Source organism: Hemicordylus capensis, chromosome 5 (assembly GCF_027244095.1).
Source record: "Hemicordylus capensis ecotype Gifberg chromosome 5, rHemCap1.1.pri, whole genome shotgun sequence".
NCBI lineage: Eukaryota > Metazoa > Chordata > Lepidosauria > Squamata > Cordylidae > Hemicordylus > Hemicordylus capensis.
Genome location: NC_069661.1, coordinates 123,974,046 through 123,991,057, shown reverse-complemented (window position 1 = coordinate 123,991,057; position 17,012 = coordinate 123,974,046). Strand labels below are relative to the sequence as shown.

The 17,012-nt window shown below is 42.4% G+C and overlaps 1 protein-coding gene across 17 annotated transcripts in view; it reads right to left on the bottom strand.

Moving 5' to 3' along the window:
* Positions 1 to 92: 92 nt before the first annotated feature.
* Positions 93 to 17,012, bottom strand: part of DOK7 (docking protein 7) — a 73,019-nt gene continuing 56,099 nt past the window's right edge. For 11 of the 17 annotated variants that reach the window (XM_053256896.1, XM_053256903.1, XM_053256906.1 and 8 more), the window contains 3 exons: positions 12,853 to 12,924; positions 11,942 to 12,094; positions 93 to 10,125 (listed from right to left, as the gene is read on the bottom strand). In XM_053256896.1, the coding sequence (XP_053112871.1) occupies positions 9,980 to 10,125; positions 11,942 to 12,094; positions 12,853 to 12,924 (371 nt within the window). In that variant the 3' untranslated portion in view covers positions 93 to 9,979. Of the gene's footprint in view, positions 10,126 to 11,941; positions 12,095 to 12,232; positions 12,425 to 12,852; positions 12,925 to 17,012 lie in introns of those variants that run through there. The other 6 variants (XM_053256890.1, XM_053256892.1, XM_053256902.1 and 3 more) reach the window with 3 other exon arrangements.

Below are 17,012 nucleotides of genomic sequence, written 5' to 3'. Positions count from 1 at the left end.
GGTCTGCAAACGCAAGGAAACAATTCCCACTTACACCCTCAATTGGGACTGTTGATCAAAAGGGACTTAATAACAGAACAGTGTCTCTGTGACAGACTGATAAACATAAGTTTATTTCCAAGTTTTTTCCATTCATTTATTACATTTTTATCTTATCCTTCCTCCAAGATGCTCAGAACATTTTTTATTATTAAAAGTATTCATATACTGCTTTTCAACAACAAACAACAACAACAAGAACAACAAAGTTTTCAAAGAGTTTTACAGGGGAAAAGAGAATCATTTCCTGTCCCTAAAGGGCTTGCAATCTGAAAAGAAATTAAGGTAGACATCAGCAACAGTCACTGAAAGGGATTCTGTACTGGGGCTGAAAAGGAAATGGTTATCCTGCTGCTAAACATGAGAGTCACCCCTCTAAAAGGTGCCTCTTTGCCCTTTTGTCAGGGATGGGGTTAGATGTTGACAGAGGGTGCTAACTAGTAGCTGTTTCTCAGCTTTTTCAGTTCATGGGCTCTAGCATTAAAGTAACCTTTAGTTTTCTTTATAGTCATAATTGCAAGCAATGTTATGAATTGTAAGAAATTCATTTGACTACATGTGTACGAGAGACCTCTCATTAATTTGGTTCTTTATTAGCATTTTAAGTTGAATAAATAGATATTTATATGTTGTTAGTAGCGATGTGCTAGAAACATGATGTGGCATCCAAATTGCAGCACAATCCTTTTAAAACAGAGGGCTTACACAGCCCCTTTAACATGGAGAAGATACCTGTTCCTCCTGTCCATACCTGTTCCTCCTCTGCTTGCCACCACTTCAGTAATCGCAGTGTTCACCCCAACTATGATTGCATGCCAGCAGGGCATCTCCCAACTGCCCCTGCGCAGTGCTAGCACACACATGGCATCTGCACATGCGCATTTCAAGCACATCCCTAGTTGTTAGTTGATGGTGCAATATAACAACTATGTGAATGGTGATGGCAGTGATACTGTCACTTTTCTGAATACAATGGCAAGTTGTTTGCACAAGAGTGCTTTTCTTTTTAGTGATTTCTGTTTAATTACATGGAAAAGTACAACAATATTAAAATAGTAATGTGAACAAACTCTAAAATATTAAAAATAGAAGGACATATTTACTTCACTGGGTCTATAAGGCAAAGTGACTAAAAGTAGATTTTAAAAGTCATTACTGCATTTTTTTAAACAACACAAAAAACAACACAGGAAGCTTCTGAAGGCAACAGCTCAAATGGGCATACAGAAAATTCTCAGATTTACAACACAATTCATTCCTGAAAACTGTGTCATAAGACATTTTGACTTAATGTGGAACCCATTTTTACATAGGAAACAAAGTTATAAATGGGGGTTTGATTTGGTTTCTGAGCCAAGACTGTACACACAATTTTTTTCTGCTGCTGTCAGAGCTGGTGGTGTGTCAGGCACAAACATCATCCTAAACTGTTTTTTAAAAGGTTTTGTAAATTGTGGATGATGCAAGTCATTTAATGGTACTAGAGAAAGACATGCTGTTCTGGTAGCTCCAGGTCTTCACACTCACATCAGTTTTGGAGGATGAATACAACTGAAGGAAGCCCAGGCAGGTGCGCAGCTGGGGGAGTCAGTCATGTGACTTGCTTCTGCCCCCCCCACAAGGCAGTGGGCCCCAAGACAACTGTCTCCCTTGCCCTATTATAGTTAAGCCCCCATGTATCCATCCAGCAATGAAGTTGCTAGTGCAAAATTGGAAGTTGCTCATCTCTACCACCCTCACTCTTCCCAGGCCCTTGCTGGTGCTTCCTCACTTTTCTGCAGAAGGAAGGTAGGCCACTGGGTAGCCTGCCTCCATCTCTTCCTTTTCCTGGGTAGGGGTCTGTGTAAACAAACTAGTTCACCACAAACTGGATTAGTTTGTCCAGCTCAACTGTGAACCAGACTGGCCCTCAGGAAAGGCAGCCAGTCCGTGATTGAACTGAATCAAACCCAGGTCGATGAGAACCGATTTGAAGATTTGAACAGCTATGGCAACCACCATATTGTCTGCTTGTTTACTTGTTTTTCTCTTGCTGATTGGTTTTCTGCCACTGCCATCTGATTGGTTTGCGATCTCCTTTCCTATGGTTGGCTTGTTATCATTCCAAATCAAGTGTTGTCAGGGCAACTCTGCTAACTGGGCAAAGAGGCACCTTTTAATGTGGTGATTCTCTTTATTTAGCAGAGGGAGAGTAACTGGCCCTATCCACCCCCAGCACAGTACTTCCAGTGACTGTTGCTGGTGTGTGTCTTCTGTTTCTTTTTAGAATGTGAGCCCTTTGGGGACAGGGAGCCATCTTATTTATTTGTTTGTTATTTCTCTGTGTAAACCGCCCTGAGCCATTTTTGGAAGGGCGGTACAGAAATTGAATTAATAATAAAATAATAATAATAACTCTGCCCCCAGAGGCTAGATGGGGGGAGGGACGAGGGAGGAGGGAGCAAAAAGGAGGGAGTTTCAAAGTGTATTTAAAGCCTAGACATTCAGTGCCTAGCTTCACTGTGCCACTAGATCTGGAGGAAGAGAGCTGATGCTGCCTTGCTTCACCTTCTGCTTTCAATTTGCTGTGCCTCCCACCCTGCTGGACTTGCTGCCCTGCTGCTGAATCACTGAGCTGAATCACTCTGCACTGCAGCAATCACTGTTCTTCTGGGTCTTCTGGTGGGGAGGAAGGGGAGAGAAGCCTGCCGCCACCACCCCCCTCTCTCATTTTTAGCCTACTTTCCAGTAGGCTTATGAGATCACCTGGTATTACCCTGTTTTATTCGGCAGAAGGTTTCAAGTTCCCTCCCTGGCTTCTCCAAGATAGGGCTGAGAGAGATTCCTGCCTGCAACCTTGGAGAAGCCGCTGCCAGTCTGTGAAGACAATACTGAGCTAGATAGACCAATGGTCTGACTCAGTATATGGCAGTTTCCTATGTTCCTATGCACTATAGATAGCACCATGTGTGGCACACACAACATAATAAATAGACCACCACCTCCATCACTACACTCCCTAAAGGTGCTTTTTCTCCCACCCCCACCCCCAGCACAGCTAGAGCTCTAATTTAAAACCCACTTTAATTTAAAAACCCCATTAAAAATATGTCCTCCTGGATGGTGCAGGGCAAAGCTAGGAGCATCTTGGAACTTTGGCAATGTTGAGGCACCTGAAACAGTATCCTCTGGGGGTCATGGCTCCTGCTGGCAGTGCTAAGCCACCTGGTGTGCTCTTGACTAACAGCAGCAAGTCACGTGCTTCTGCTCCCAATCAGGAGATGTTGCCAGTTTCACAGTGGGTGCAATTAGTGGACAAGCGGTCTGGTCAGCCAGTCTCATTTCATCACCTATTGAAGAGATGGTGGCTCTGGATGACCAGACATTCTAGGTGATGGAGAATGCCAGCTTCTGCTGGCTGCTCTGGCTGTTTTCCTTGACTACAACATCCCCTCATGCAGAACCTTCAGCAGGCAGGTGGTGCCCTCCTTACAAGGTGTGCAGGGATGTCATGTGGACCAGCATGCACTTCACGATGGATTTGTGGACCAGTTGCAGTGGGGTGCATGCTGCTTTCCTGTCCCTCATGGCACACTGGTGCAGGCAGGAGAGCGAGGGGACATCTGCTGGGGGTAGCATGGCCAGCCCCTCCCATGCAGCCAAGCCAAGGTGGAGCATGTGGAGCTGATGGACACTGGCCACATGGTAGATGAGCTATCAGTGGTCATGAAACGCTAGGTGGCAGATTGGCTGTCCAGGTAGCCAAATCTTCACTGCAGGTTCCTGCAGGAACACCTGATCCCTCAGGATGTTTTGACCCGGTGGAACTCCACCTTTCTCTTGCTCCAGCACCTGCAGGAGCAAGAGCCAACCATCCACACTCTGGCAAGGAGAAGTGGCAAGAGTGTGCAACCTGTCCAACATGGACGAGAAGCTCATTTCCGAGTGTCTTGACACTCAACCATTCTTTGTAGCCATGAACAGCTTCTGTGCTGAGACAGCAACATTGAGCCAGGCTTTGCCCGCCACTCTTCTCCTGGAGAAGATGAAGTTTTACCTACAGATCTCACTGACCACTGGCGAAGCACACACCCTTGCAGGTCAGCTGAGGGATGGAGTGGCTCAGCAACAGCTTGGTCCTTTGGCAGCACTTGTTTTGACCTGCCTATGTGACCCAATGATGAAGGGCAATGCTGTCACCCCTGATGAGCTGCCCAGGTGGAGGGACATCCTGGTTCAAAAAGTTAGGCAGGATGAGGAGAGGAGAGGAGAGGAGACTGGGTCGGAACCAGGATGATGATGGAGCACCTACTTTTAGTGCACATTCCACCCCCAGCAGCAGCAGCACCACCACCACTTCCCAGGCCAGCAGCAACATGGTGTCCATGGCAGTGCCAACACAGCCAAGAGTTCCGCTCAGGTGTTTCAGGTTTAAATGGGGGTGCCTTGGCATCTTGTCAAGGGTACAGGAAAAGACCACTGAGTCCTATGGTATTGCAGAACACTCTGTTCTGCAGTACTTGCAGAAGCCGGTGGCAAACTCAAGAGATGGAACCAATTCAGTTTTGGGCAACGCATCACCAAGTCTGGCTCCTCTCATGCCCTCCAACCAGCATCCAGAGTGAGAGGGTGTTCTCCATGGCTGGAGATGTAGTGACACCCCATCGTTCACGCTTGGATGCTGGCTTGGTGGAGCAGTTGGTCATCCTGAAGGCCAACCTCCCCCTTCTGGGCTATCCCAAGCTGGCCATGGAGGTTGAGTGACTCATGGTCACCCCCACCCACTGCAACACCACTGCCAGCTCGCCCCATCCTGGTGAACCCTAAAATCAGATGTGTCACAGTCTGCCTGTTAGTGCTGCTCACACAAAGACACTCATGCCCTACATCGCTATGGCCCGATATGATGGTGGTGGTGCCTTGAGGCCCAGTACCAATTGGAGGCTGTGGTGGAGCAGGCAGATGGTTTGTGTGTGTTACTGCTAACTCCCCCCCACAAGCAGCACAGACATGCACACACTCCCCAACCATGGCCTGTGATGGACTGGCACCCTGGACTATCAGTCAGGCCGGCTGTCAGCTGGGGCCCAGCCAATCTGAGGCCGTGGATTATTATTCAGACATGTAAAGAAAGAAGAGTTTTTATCAAAGAAGCTTGTGGTGCTTTGTTTCTCTTTTCAGTATTGATTATGATATACTTGTTAGCTGTTGCTGGTCTTACTAGATCTCAGATGGACAGAGGCAGAACTACACACACTTTGAGTTGTAATTCAGTCTGTTTGTGAGATGGTAGTGTGGCAAGAAGTGGACCAGATCAGCTCTCTACTTGGTGTAATACTTCCTTAGTGATTGCTGTGAGATGAGCTCTATGTCTGTCCTTGAGACTAACTTGTGCTTCACTCATCTCTCTGCTCTACAGTCTGCATTGCAAGATGTATTCAGTCAAAATGTGGCTGAAGAGGACATTGTTCTAGTCGAGCTTATGGGTATGCTTGCTAAGGGTGCGTGCTACTGTTGCAATGGAGTTATAATTGTGTGTCAGTGTGAGAGAGAGTAACTTGTGCCAAAGATGCAGCACAGGCACCTTGCACTGTGGCTGACAGTGGAATCTGGATCAGTGATTCTTTTTCAGACTGTGTTTGAAATGTGCTGCGTGTTCTGTGTTAGTAAGGATGGATTGAAATGATCCCCTTTTTGTACCTGTGTGGCACTAAGCTGTTCCGTCCATAGGAAATAACGGGGAACTTGAACGACCCCATTATTCTTTATGGGTAATGCTAGCCCTAACCTTAGTAGGGTTAGGGTTAACCTACTGACCCAGAAAAAATATATATTAAAAATCATCCGATTGTTTTGAGGGTTGGGTGGTAGGTAGCACCCATCATGCCTGACCACCCAAATTTTGCTTTGGTGTCCCTTGGAGCTACCTATGGGGAATAATGGGTACTCCCATTATAATAATATTCCCTATGGGTAAACCAAACCAAACCAAACCAAACCCAGTTTGAGCTGGTCTGAAGGACAGAACCAGCCCATGTGTTCAACCAAACCAGTTCATGAATCCATGGCCCAGTTTGAATTTCGTTCCAATTCAAACCAAACTGCAGGAAATGGTTTCACACACCCGTACTACTGGGCAGCAGTTGGACAGGGAATGAGGGTGGCCAGGTAGCAGCATGTGGACTGGGGCAGATGCTTGCTTCTTGCCATCATAGCACAGCAGCTGAGCTTGAAGGAGAAGTAGGAGAAGCCAAAGCAGCAGCAGTGGAGGCAGAGGAGCATTTTGGATGGCTGTCAGCCAATATCTCCATAGGCTCAAATGCAGCAGCCGCCACCAAGACTGACAGTCTCAATGACAAGGTGTGCCTGAGTTACCATTGTCACCTACTGCTCCTCTAGCCCACACACCAGCTGTCCTCTAGAAGCACCTTCCCTTCCACGGTGAGGGTTGTAAAGCAAAACAGTTGCAAAGCAGGAACAAGGTGGCAATTTACAAACCTTAAGTTCTGTTTATCTTAAGTCACAGTGTCTTATGTTGAGGACTACCTGTACTACATCCCCCCCGATTTACACTTTAACGAAAGGGCACCTTAGAGAATATCGTATCACTTTAGATGGTATATTGTGAGAATATTGTACCACCTAAGACAATGAATAATTTCATCAGCTTTTTCAAATAATGCATTTAGGATCCATGGCCTACATACCATGCAGGAAGCCATGCACACAAGAGGGAAGCCATGCACACAAGAGGGATGCTATCTCGCTGGCTTGTGCAGGACTTGCCAGTTTATGACGAGGGAGACTCTGTGCATCCTAAGTACTGCATCAGAGCAGCTGCAACTGACTCCCACTGGATGCTGGGACTCTGTCATACTTGTTCTGAGGCAATGTTCAGAATGCATGGTGCCTTCCACTGCCATTGGTAGGAACTTTCACCTGCTGGTGAGTTCTGTGCTCTCAGTCAGATAGCATTGCTCTTGGGTGTGTGGCTGTCTGCACAGTACATAAGCTAGTTACAGTAGTAACATTTCATTGCTATTAAAGTCACCACACAGAATTGCAAATAAAATATTAGAAAGGTGAGAGTTTGTAAAGAAATGTACTGACAATTTAACACTAAAACAAGACATTTCAGAGTGATTGCTTTTCCATCTGTTCAGTACAGTTAGCAAAACTTTAACAAACACTTAAGTGATTGCCAGTATCTTTCAACTTAAAAAACAATATATTGCCAGTAACACAATTAAATGGGCAGACATTAGATGGGAAGGAAACATGCATGTCTTAAAATATTGCTTTTTCTAGAAGATGCTGATTCATTTCTTAACATTAAGCTTTGGAAATGAATCGGCATCTTCTAGAAAAAGCTGAAAACAAAAACAATGTTGGAGTAGCAGAGGATACCAGACACCAATGCACAAGGAAGTTGCTAATTCCTTGTTATATCTTGACCTGTTGTGATTTTTAAAATACTGGCTGACATCCAGAGCAATGGAGCACTTGCAGGAGGATGCTGGGCTAGCACAAAACTGTTGCTTGTGCTTCAGACTAGGGATGTGCAAACCAGTTTGAAATTGAACCGGTTTGGTTGAACAGCTTGATATTGAGCTGAACCCACCCACCCTAGTTTGGCTCGACATCAGACCAAAACCCCACCCCCAGACTTTCGGGGTGTGTGTGTGAATTTTTTTTAAAAAATTATTTTTGTGCTTACTTCCTCCAGGGGAGGTTCCCCCTCCCCCATCTCCATTTTGCCAAAAAGTGCCCGGTTTGGACAGTCTTCAGCCCTTTCCAGGCCTTTCCCACCGTGATGGCCATTTTGGAGGCCACCACACATACACAATGGGCCCTCCATGGCCAGGCCATGACCCAGGCCATGCAGGGTCTCATTGCACATGCACAGCGACCTCCAAAATGGCCACCGTGACAGGGGAAGGCCTAGAAAGGACCCAAGACCACCTGAACCAGGCACTTTTGGGCAAAATGGACAATGGAGAGGGAACCTCTGCAGACACGCACACACCCCGCAGCCTCTGAAAAGCTCCCCAGAGGGATAAGTACGATCGAGGGGGGCAAAAACGAGCTAGTCCAGTTTTGACTTGAACCGAATCAGGCCAGCCGGTTTTATGCACACCCCTACTCCAGACTAGCACTGTCTGCTTGTAGTTGTACAACTGTGGCATACCTAATTTGTTTTCATGGGGACTTTTGCACAAGTATGCAATGGCGCTCTTGCACAAACCCGGTTATTTTAAGCACAGCTAAGCTTCTAGGGCAAATCTGCTTATTTCTCAAGCATTGTTCAGGATGTCAGCAACCATAAAATTGTAGTGACTTTAATAAGGTGGTGTGCATGTCACTGAATGAGTGACACTCAACATTTTACATTTTTATTTAAGCCAACATATATGAGGCAAAGCTTGGAAACAAGCATTCAAGTCCATATTTTCAAGAGGAGCCATTTAAACTTTGAAGGATTCTGTACATCCATGTGACTATTTCTCAAGATGCTGAGTTAAAATAAAAACACACAACATAAATGGTGAGGTACAGGAAGAAAGTGACACTGGCTGACATACAGTACTACACAACAGTAAATCAGCCTAGTAATGGTGTGTGTATGTAAGCTGTGGAAACACTAACATTGCAGAACTTGTGTTACACAAAGAGTAAGCCCATTTTTTCCACTGTGCAATCTGCATGCATGCATCCAACATTACTGGGCTGATATACCATTCCACAGTATGTCAACCACCGTCATTACATGTGGGTAGGAAAAATATACTAACCTGCTTCTGCAGAGAAAGGAGTAGACTAGGTTGGACAAAGGGGAAGATGGAATGAACATTCATTCACTATCATATTGCTGAAAGCTGCTTTAATAGAAAGTTATTTGTTTAAAAAGAAAAAGAAAAAACACCTAGAAAATTAATGTGACAATATACCTATTTTTCCCCTCAAGAGATAAGGTTGCCACATATGTTTTTTTAAAAAAAATCCAACCCAAACACCACCAATAACTAGGCTAATTTGTGCAATCTTCACTGTAAAGTACAGACTTCAGCCAGGTTTATGCATGATGATATTCGTTGCTGATCTAGCAGTACAACCTTAGCTTTACTTGGTTGTTTTGCTAACCTGCACATTCTTGGTCTTCTACCACATAAAGGTTTTGTTTACAACCTCAGCTGGAGAGCTACAAGTCTGAGGCACCAGCAAAAAGGTCAGGGCACTAATGCCAGAAGGTGGTTGTCTCTTCCACTGCTACTAAGACAGAGGCTCAAGGCAGTAGGTGTCCTTGCCTAAAGCTAGAAACAGAGGGGCAGCTTTTTCCTTAGAAGCAGGGCCAAGTCAGTCACAGAATTGCTTCATTTGCCAGACATAGGTTTACTACAGAAATAGTTGTGTAATGTCTTACTGTTTTGTTTTCACTATGAATTGTTGTGCTGCTTATTAAAAATAGAGTTGTCAAGTATGCAGGCTGGCAATCCAGTTATGGTTGAGCCATTCACTCTTTATTTAACAGCACCAGTCAAACTATCATCCTCATGACTGCGTAAAATTTGCAAATACACCCTAGCTTTGAAAAACAACATGAAGTGATATGCTAACTCCTAACAAAACAGAATATTTTGTCAATATACACACTGCATAGACCAGTATTTTATGTATACTTAGATACATTTACATCCTTATAACATATAAATTAAATGCCTCAGTTTGAAAACTATTCATATTTGGTGTCATATTTAGCACATTAAAAAAATACAACAAATGTAATCTATTTGACATGTTTACAACCAATATTTTAGACACACACACACCCATGGTACCAGTTTTCCAATTGGAAATTAATAGATTGGAATGAATCTGGTATAAATCTGAAAACAATGGCAGCATTTAGTTGGATTAATGAGTTCAAGAAACATTTACAAATACTGTATATTAGGGTTTTGCTCTATGAAGAGCATTGTTGGCCTCCTTTCTTCTTCTGTTCAAGCTCTTGAAGGCGTTCTTCTCTAAACTGTGCATGCTGCGTTCCCACTTTGTGAGCTGTCTCTGTTGCTGTAATGTCAATCTGTGCATATTTGGTTGATCCACTTCCTGTGGTAGAAAACCACTGTCAGGGGGACACACACACTAGCAATGGGAGATTTCCTCCTAGAACTAACAGTAGCTTTGTCAGTTCCTGACAGGACCACAGCACAAAGGGAAAGGAGTCTCTCTGATGCAGATTTGGACCCTCCCACAACAGCTACTAGGGTTTAAAGATACATATGCCAGACCTAATCATGTTTTTAATGTAATGTGTAATTTGGCCCTCAGAAGATGCTTTCAAGGTCAACAGATGATACATACATTAATGTTGTTAGTCTCATATTTGAGGAAACTATGAGTTCTACCACTGTAATTCATAATTACAATCACTTAAGAGTTTGAGATAAAAATTTAATCCACTGACAATTTTTGAATAACGTTTGACCTCTAAATTCAATAAATGAAATGAGGTGGGGATGGGACCCCAGAAATAGGTCTTAATGGTACTATGTGTCACAAGATATGGGAATGACAAACCTTCCTTAACAGATTTGCTTCTGAGCTACAACTCAATGGGAGAGCGCCTCCTTCCTAGAGGAGTAGTTCTAGAATGTTGCTCTGTGCAGGTGCCACAGAAGTAGTAGGAATCCACAGCAACCTCAAACACAACATGAAGTCAAACATGAAGTTTCACTGCCATTGCCTAACAGTGTTTTTAGGAATTTCCCCAAATACCTCCTTGGATAGCCACAACCAGTGTTCCCTCTAATGGGGATTCCCAGATGATGTTGACTACAACTCACAGAAGATGATGTTGACTACAACTCACAGAATTGACTACAACTCACAGAAAAGGTCTGCAATGACCTTTGCTTCGGGATTATGGTAGTCAACAATATTTGGGAACCCCTGTTAGAGGGAACAATAGTCACAATCTTGTGGAAGACCACTTCTTATTTTCCTCCATATGAAAACTGACAGTTTATTCCTACCTTCTGCTACCTGGTTGTTGTTGTTGTGGTGGTGGTGGTGGTTTTAGCTAATTACAGATCCATAAGAAGATCTGTCCTCCTATCTCATGAATTCTCTGTTTTCTTAGGAATCCTTGGTAAGCAACTATCTAAAGCTTTTTACTAGTCCAAGTATACAGCACATACCTAGACCACTCCTAAATGCATGTCTAACATATACACAGACTTCTAGAAGGCTGATGAGGTAGGATTTTCCTTTGGGATTTAAACCAAGCTGATCTGTCATCTTGGCTTCTTCACCTATGTGTCTAATAGCTCTAGCTTTAATAATGCTTTCTGCCAATTAATTTGCATTTACTTATAAGATTTAACAGTTTTCAGCCAACTCAGTCCCAGTTCATTAGCTTCATTTTTAATTGTAGCCTTACTCTTCATAGTTTTTTGTATTTCCATATTATCTGAAATCTGATTAGCATATTATACATTTTACTAACTTCATTTATGAAAATATTGCATCTAAATACAGGGTAGACCTACTTCTATTGTTTGGGTTTCAGAGCAAGCAGTAACAACTGAAGCTTTTTAGATAGTATATCCACCTTTATGATTATCTATTCATTTATCCAGTTGGTAAAACATTAAGTGATCCTCTATTCACCCATAAATTGTTGAAGATTATATATAATGAAGGTCCAATGAAGTTAATAACTACATATTAGTACTTCATTTTAGTGTGATGGGGATAAGAAGATACCCAGTGACCAGTGCTCACAGGCATATCCATAACAGTGACTATTAATCAGTGTAGCTTCCTATATTTTCCCAGCCAGCCATCTTGGTCCTTGGCACAGCTCAGAGCACAGCAGTGCAAAAGTGATTCAGAAACAGCAGCAATATGCATCAATCCCTACCTCTTATGCTTGTACTAGGTTCCTGGAGTTCCAGCTCCATGTAATGAAGCTGTTTCTTTGATGTCGGGCTTGTAGGAATATTAACATAATTTGCTGTCTCACTGCGCAATCGATCAGACACAGGTAGATCTGCTGAAAAACCTACTGCTCCTGCTAGGAAAAGAAATAGACTTTCAAAAGGAAATGACTTTACCTGAAGCCCTCAAAGAGGGAAAAAGATAAGCTGAGTAACTCTGTTTTGAGGAGACTAAATAGGAAACATTAATTCATGCAGGCCTTGAGCTCTCCTACTTAAAACAGCTGTCCTGTTTATTTTAGTAAAGAATGAAGTTTCATTTTTATGTCATAGCCCTGCTGCTTTCACTGAGATGAATGCCTGACCCTGAACACAAAAAAGCTTAGTGTGCACATTCATATGGCTCTCAAATGTGCCTTACTTTGAGGGGAACACTGCATTTTGCAAAGACCTCTTGCTCTCCATTGCTGAAAGGCAAGCAAGATTTCACAACTTGGTGATGGAGGATGGAACAACATGTATACATTTTTAAAAATCTGCATATCCCTGCCCACCCACCCCAAAGATCCTGATTTGTGTGCTTAAAAGTGAGAATGATGATGGTGAGGGAAGGCAAAATCCAACAACAAAGGGATAGCCTCAGAAACAGATGTTCCCTTAGGGAATGCTATGTTTTGAAATAATTCTGGAGACCCTCTTTCATGTTTAGTCTTAACATAACTAACACAAATGTTTATTTGGGCCCTCATTATGCTTGATTTAATCAAAGCCATGTACCTCATGTGGTGCATTTTTTGTTCTTTTGAACTGGGTCCACACATAGAATTATCCACCTACATGTTTAAAATGAAATGACTACTATTCTATGTGCTCTGCAGCAAGTCTGTTTACTCACCAAGTTCTTCAGGATCAGGTAGAGATCCAGGTTCTGTAGGTGGCACCATTATGTCATAGCTTCCTTTTGGACCTAGAAAATATAGATATGAATATGCTTGATCCAAATTTAATCAATAATATGGACAGTGACAGTAAAGCATAGAATCTCATTATTTTGGGTTTTTTTTCAAAATGCAAAAATAAACCGTCTATATTTTGCTCCATTCGAGGAATGTGGAAAACTTCTAGGAAGCATCTATTAGCAAGTGAAAACACTTGCTAATGATTTCCAGAAGTGTGCATATGAATCAAATAATGGTGGTGAAGGTGCAACCTCAGAGCCTTTTCAGAAGTTTCACTCAACTGGAGTGGCTCTATAGTTGAGGTGAGTGACTTTTTCAATAATCTGTCATGACAATGTGTGCAAATTCTATCATAAAATTAAGATAATTTGAAACTTAGGACAGAAAATCTACCTGGTGAGAAGGACACCCAGATTTCAGAAATCCTGAGGAGAAATGGCTGAGATAGAAGTTTTAAATCTTTGCATTGAACAACAGTGTTCATGCTGCTTGCAAATGTTTTGGGTGTGCACTAAATTTCTCCTACAGACAACTGAAATTATGTCAAACATTTAAGGATGTTACAAGGATATTCAAAATTTAAGAATGTTCCCTTTAGCCAATTTGATGGAAGTGTGTGTTAGAATATGCAACACATTCTCTTCAAAATAGTTATAAATTTTTGATGCTCCCACTTTAAACCAGTCATTTAATAAGGACAAGTAGTGCAGCTTATCTGGCAGATTGAAGCTTCACTGGTAGAACCTATTTCTCAAAAGAAAAAGTGACAGTTGTCTCAATGAATATCTGTGTTTCTACCATGTTCACTTGATTTGCAATCTGTGATAATGAAAGTGGACCCAAGTTGTCATAAACTACTCCGTGTTAATTTTATTATTTATTGGATTTCCATATCTATACCACCCTTCCAAAAATGGATCAGGGCAGTTTACACAGAGAAATAATAAATAAATAAGATGGATCTCTGTCCCTAAAGGGCTCACAATCTAAAAAGAAACATGATAGACAGCAGCAGCAGTCACTGGAGGTACTGTGCTGGGGCTGGATAGGGCCAGTTACTCTCCCACTGCTAAATAAAGAGAATCACCGCCTTAAAAGATGCCTCTTTACCAAGTTAGCAGGGGTAATTTTAGACTCCCAATCTAGAGTTAAACAATGGGCTGTATTGTATGCTTGATGCCCTTTCTGAATTATTGGACAAACTTGCGGCGGTGGGTGGGGGGGCGGAGAGAACAAGAATGATTTGAGGATAACAACAAACATGGCCTACCCCTACAGGGCTGACAAAGATTACTGAAATAATGTGTGGAGGCTTTTCAGTATCTTAAAGTACTGTATATATGATAAGTATTCCAGAGCTATAATGGAGTTAAATTTTGCTCCCACAACTCCAAGAGCACCCTTATATTTCCATTAATTCTTGTTTTAAAAAACAAGGACATTCTAGAACAAAACACACTTTTATTTAAGAGTTAAGGAACCTACCAATTCAATCATGCATCCAACAACATGAACATTGTAAGCTAAGGCACCCATCTTAAGTTCAGCACCATGTAAGAACACATTCTACAGTCTCTCATACTGGTTTTACTTATAATTTAGCCTCCATGCACCCACACTTTCCCTTGATTGTCCAGTCATTCATTTTCCTCTGCAGGACAGAAGAATATGAAAGCTTAGGACAATATGGGGGCAGTAGCACACCTGGCCCTCAGCTTTCTCAATATGTTTTTTTTTTAGTTGCTGAGAATGATATCATAAATATCCAGGGTGTACCCCAACCACACATGTACACCTGATCAGGACTGTGGGGGTGGGGATGGTGGAGAGACTAAGTTGATAGATAGAGGTTACAGAGAGGTACACAAGACTGGGGGCAGATGGGCACTGGACCACTGTGACTTTTTCATTGTGAGGCAGCACACATGTTAATAAGATAAAGGAACAAATCCTGCACTTATGATTTAAACAAGCATGAAAGATTGGTGTTTTCAACAGGTTGGCTCTATTTAAAATGACTCAAGTAAATCTCTAAAATTGTAAATCATAGAAGCAGAAAGTTTGCAAGTCTGATGTTCCAATAATGCTTGAATAATATTTTTTGCTAGGTTTGCTTTTGGTTCCATAGGCACAAGATTGCACTCTACAGCTTAAGCTAAATTATGATAGAACTTGGTTGTCAGAATTAACGGTTTATTATTTAAAAGCATATATATCTTCTTAATGTTTGACGTAATTTAACCCCAGCTTTAGTATTCCCCCAATGGAAGTGGGGTGCATGGAGGTCAAGGAGTAGTATATGTGAGTGCAGATATGTTTACTGTTTACATGGGAAGGAATTCAAGCAGGTGCCTTAACTCATAGTGTCCATGCTTTTTGGCGCATAAGAGAATTTGTAAGAGTCTTAATTTCTGGAAACTGAAGGGCTTAATGTGGTGACCCTTAGGACCACACATCTCAAAAAGAGAAAAGAGAAGAAAAAAAGAAAGGAAAAAGCGGGGGGGACGACGACACTGTGGGAGGAGGGGAAACTCCTCATTCTTTGTGTCGTTCAAGCATCACTTTTCTCCAGGCATACTGCTCTACAGTGCATCAGCAGGGAGAAAAGAATCCTCCCTCCTCCCAACTGGTGCTGCTGCTGCTTTTCCTGCCACTACCGCTCCCAATATGGAGCGGTAGTGGCAGGAGGCTGCCACTTCATCAAGTGGGAGGCTGATGAAGAAATTGAGAGGGAGGGGTGGTTCTTCTTTCTGGCTGCCTTAGCTAGGCCTGGAAATGATGAGATTTTTTCCTAATGCATAGGGTAGGTGGGGGTAAATGGCAAAGATTTCTGGGTTGTTCTGAGGTGAGCTCTGGAGATTTCTCCCACCTCTAAAAGCTATTATACTGGACAAAACCCATTAATGTTGCAGACTACTTTGTCATAGTAAATTTTACCATTTTTAAAATGAGGGGTCACTTTAAAACATGTACTTCCTCACACGAGATTAATATTACCTCACAATAGGCATGAATGAATCTGTTCCAATATATCATCTGAAAACAGGATTTCCTCAGGGGCATAGCTAGGGGAGAGGGGGCCAGAGTTTGACCCTCTCTCTTCCGAGTAAGGGAGATGATGAAGGAAATAGGGAGGACTGGAGCTGGGGGGCCCAGGTTCTTTGAACCCATCTGCTCAATTATAGCTATACCCCTGGATTTCCTTAACATTGATTAAGCTTACTCCAGATTTAACTTTGTGTTCTTGAACTTTCCTAGCAGAATGGATTTCATCACAGGGATTCCTAAAAGCAAGAGCTGAAGCAAACATTGCTTGGACCACAGGAATACCACCAAACCCCCTATCCCTATAGTGACGTCTCCAAATTCTCCAGGCACCACATTCCTGGCAGCTTCAATCAAGGGCATTTTGATTTTCTGCGTAAAAGGCGGCATCTGCATAGAAAGTCATTCTCTCTCTTTCTCTGAATACTCTTTTCAGTGGTATCCTAGTGGCCAAAGTATCAAAAGCCTATTTCTTTTGCAATGTACTCAATAGCACTAAAGTTCATAAGTGTCAGGGTCTCCTCCCTCACTGCCTTTCTCGTGTCAAGCCAATTTATGTTCTGTTATTAATATAATTAGAGTATGTTCTGAATCAAGGACCCTCTTTTGCAGATTATTTCATTTCGTTTTGATTCCTTCTTTATTGTCTCTTGTGACCCTTATTTATCCCTTTGCTGTTTTTTTGTGATTTTGCTATATATACATACATCTATACATGCATGCTTGCATACAGCCACTAAGGAGAAGTGAGGGACATTTATTGCACTTTGGCTACTTGAAATGGTAAACTTGTGTGCCAAATTGCAAAAGTTTATTTATAAGAAGGTACAACTGTTGAGGCATCTATAAAAGATATTGAGGGAAGCACTGGAGGATGAATACCCAGTACAGATATATCCTTTGAACTTAAAGGGATTCTCAAGCTTTTTTACTAGCTAGAATTCTGCCATTTTAGTCCAGAGAAGAAAACTCCTCGATTAATCTGCTCAGTTGGGTAAGGAAAGATGTTTTGTTGTTGTTTGCTGATATTCAATTTCAGAACATGTTAAGC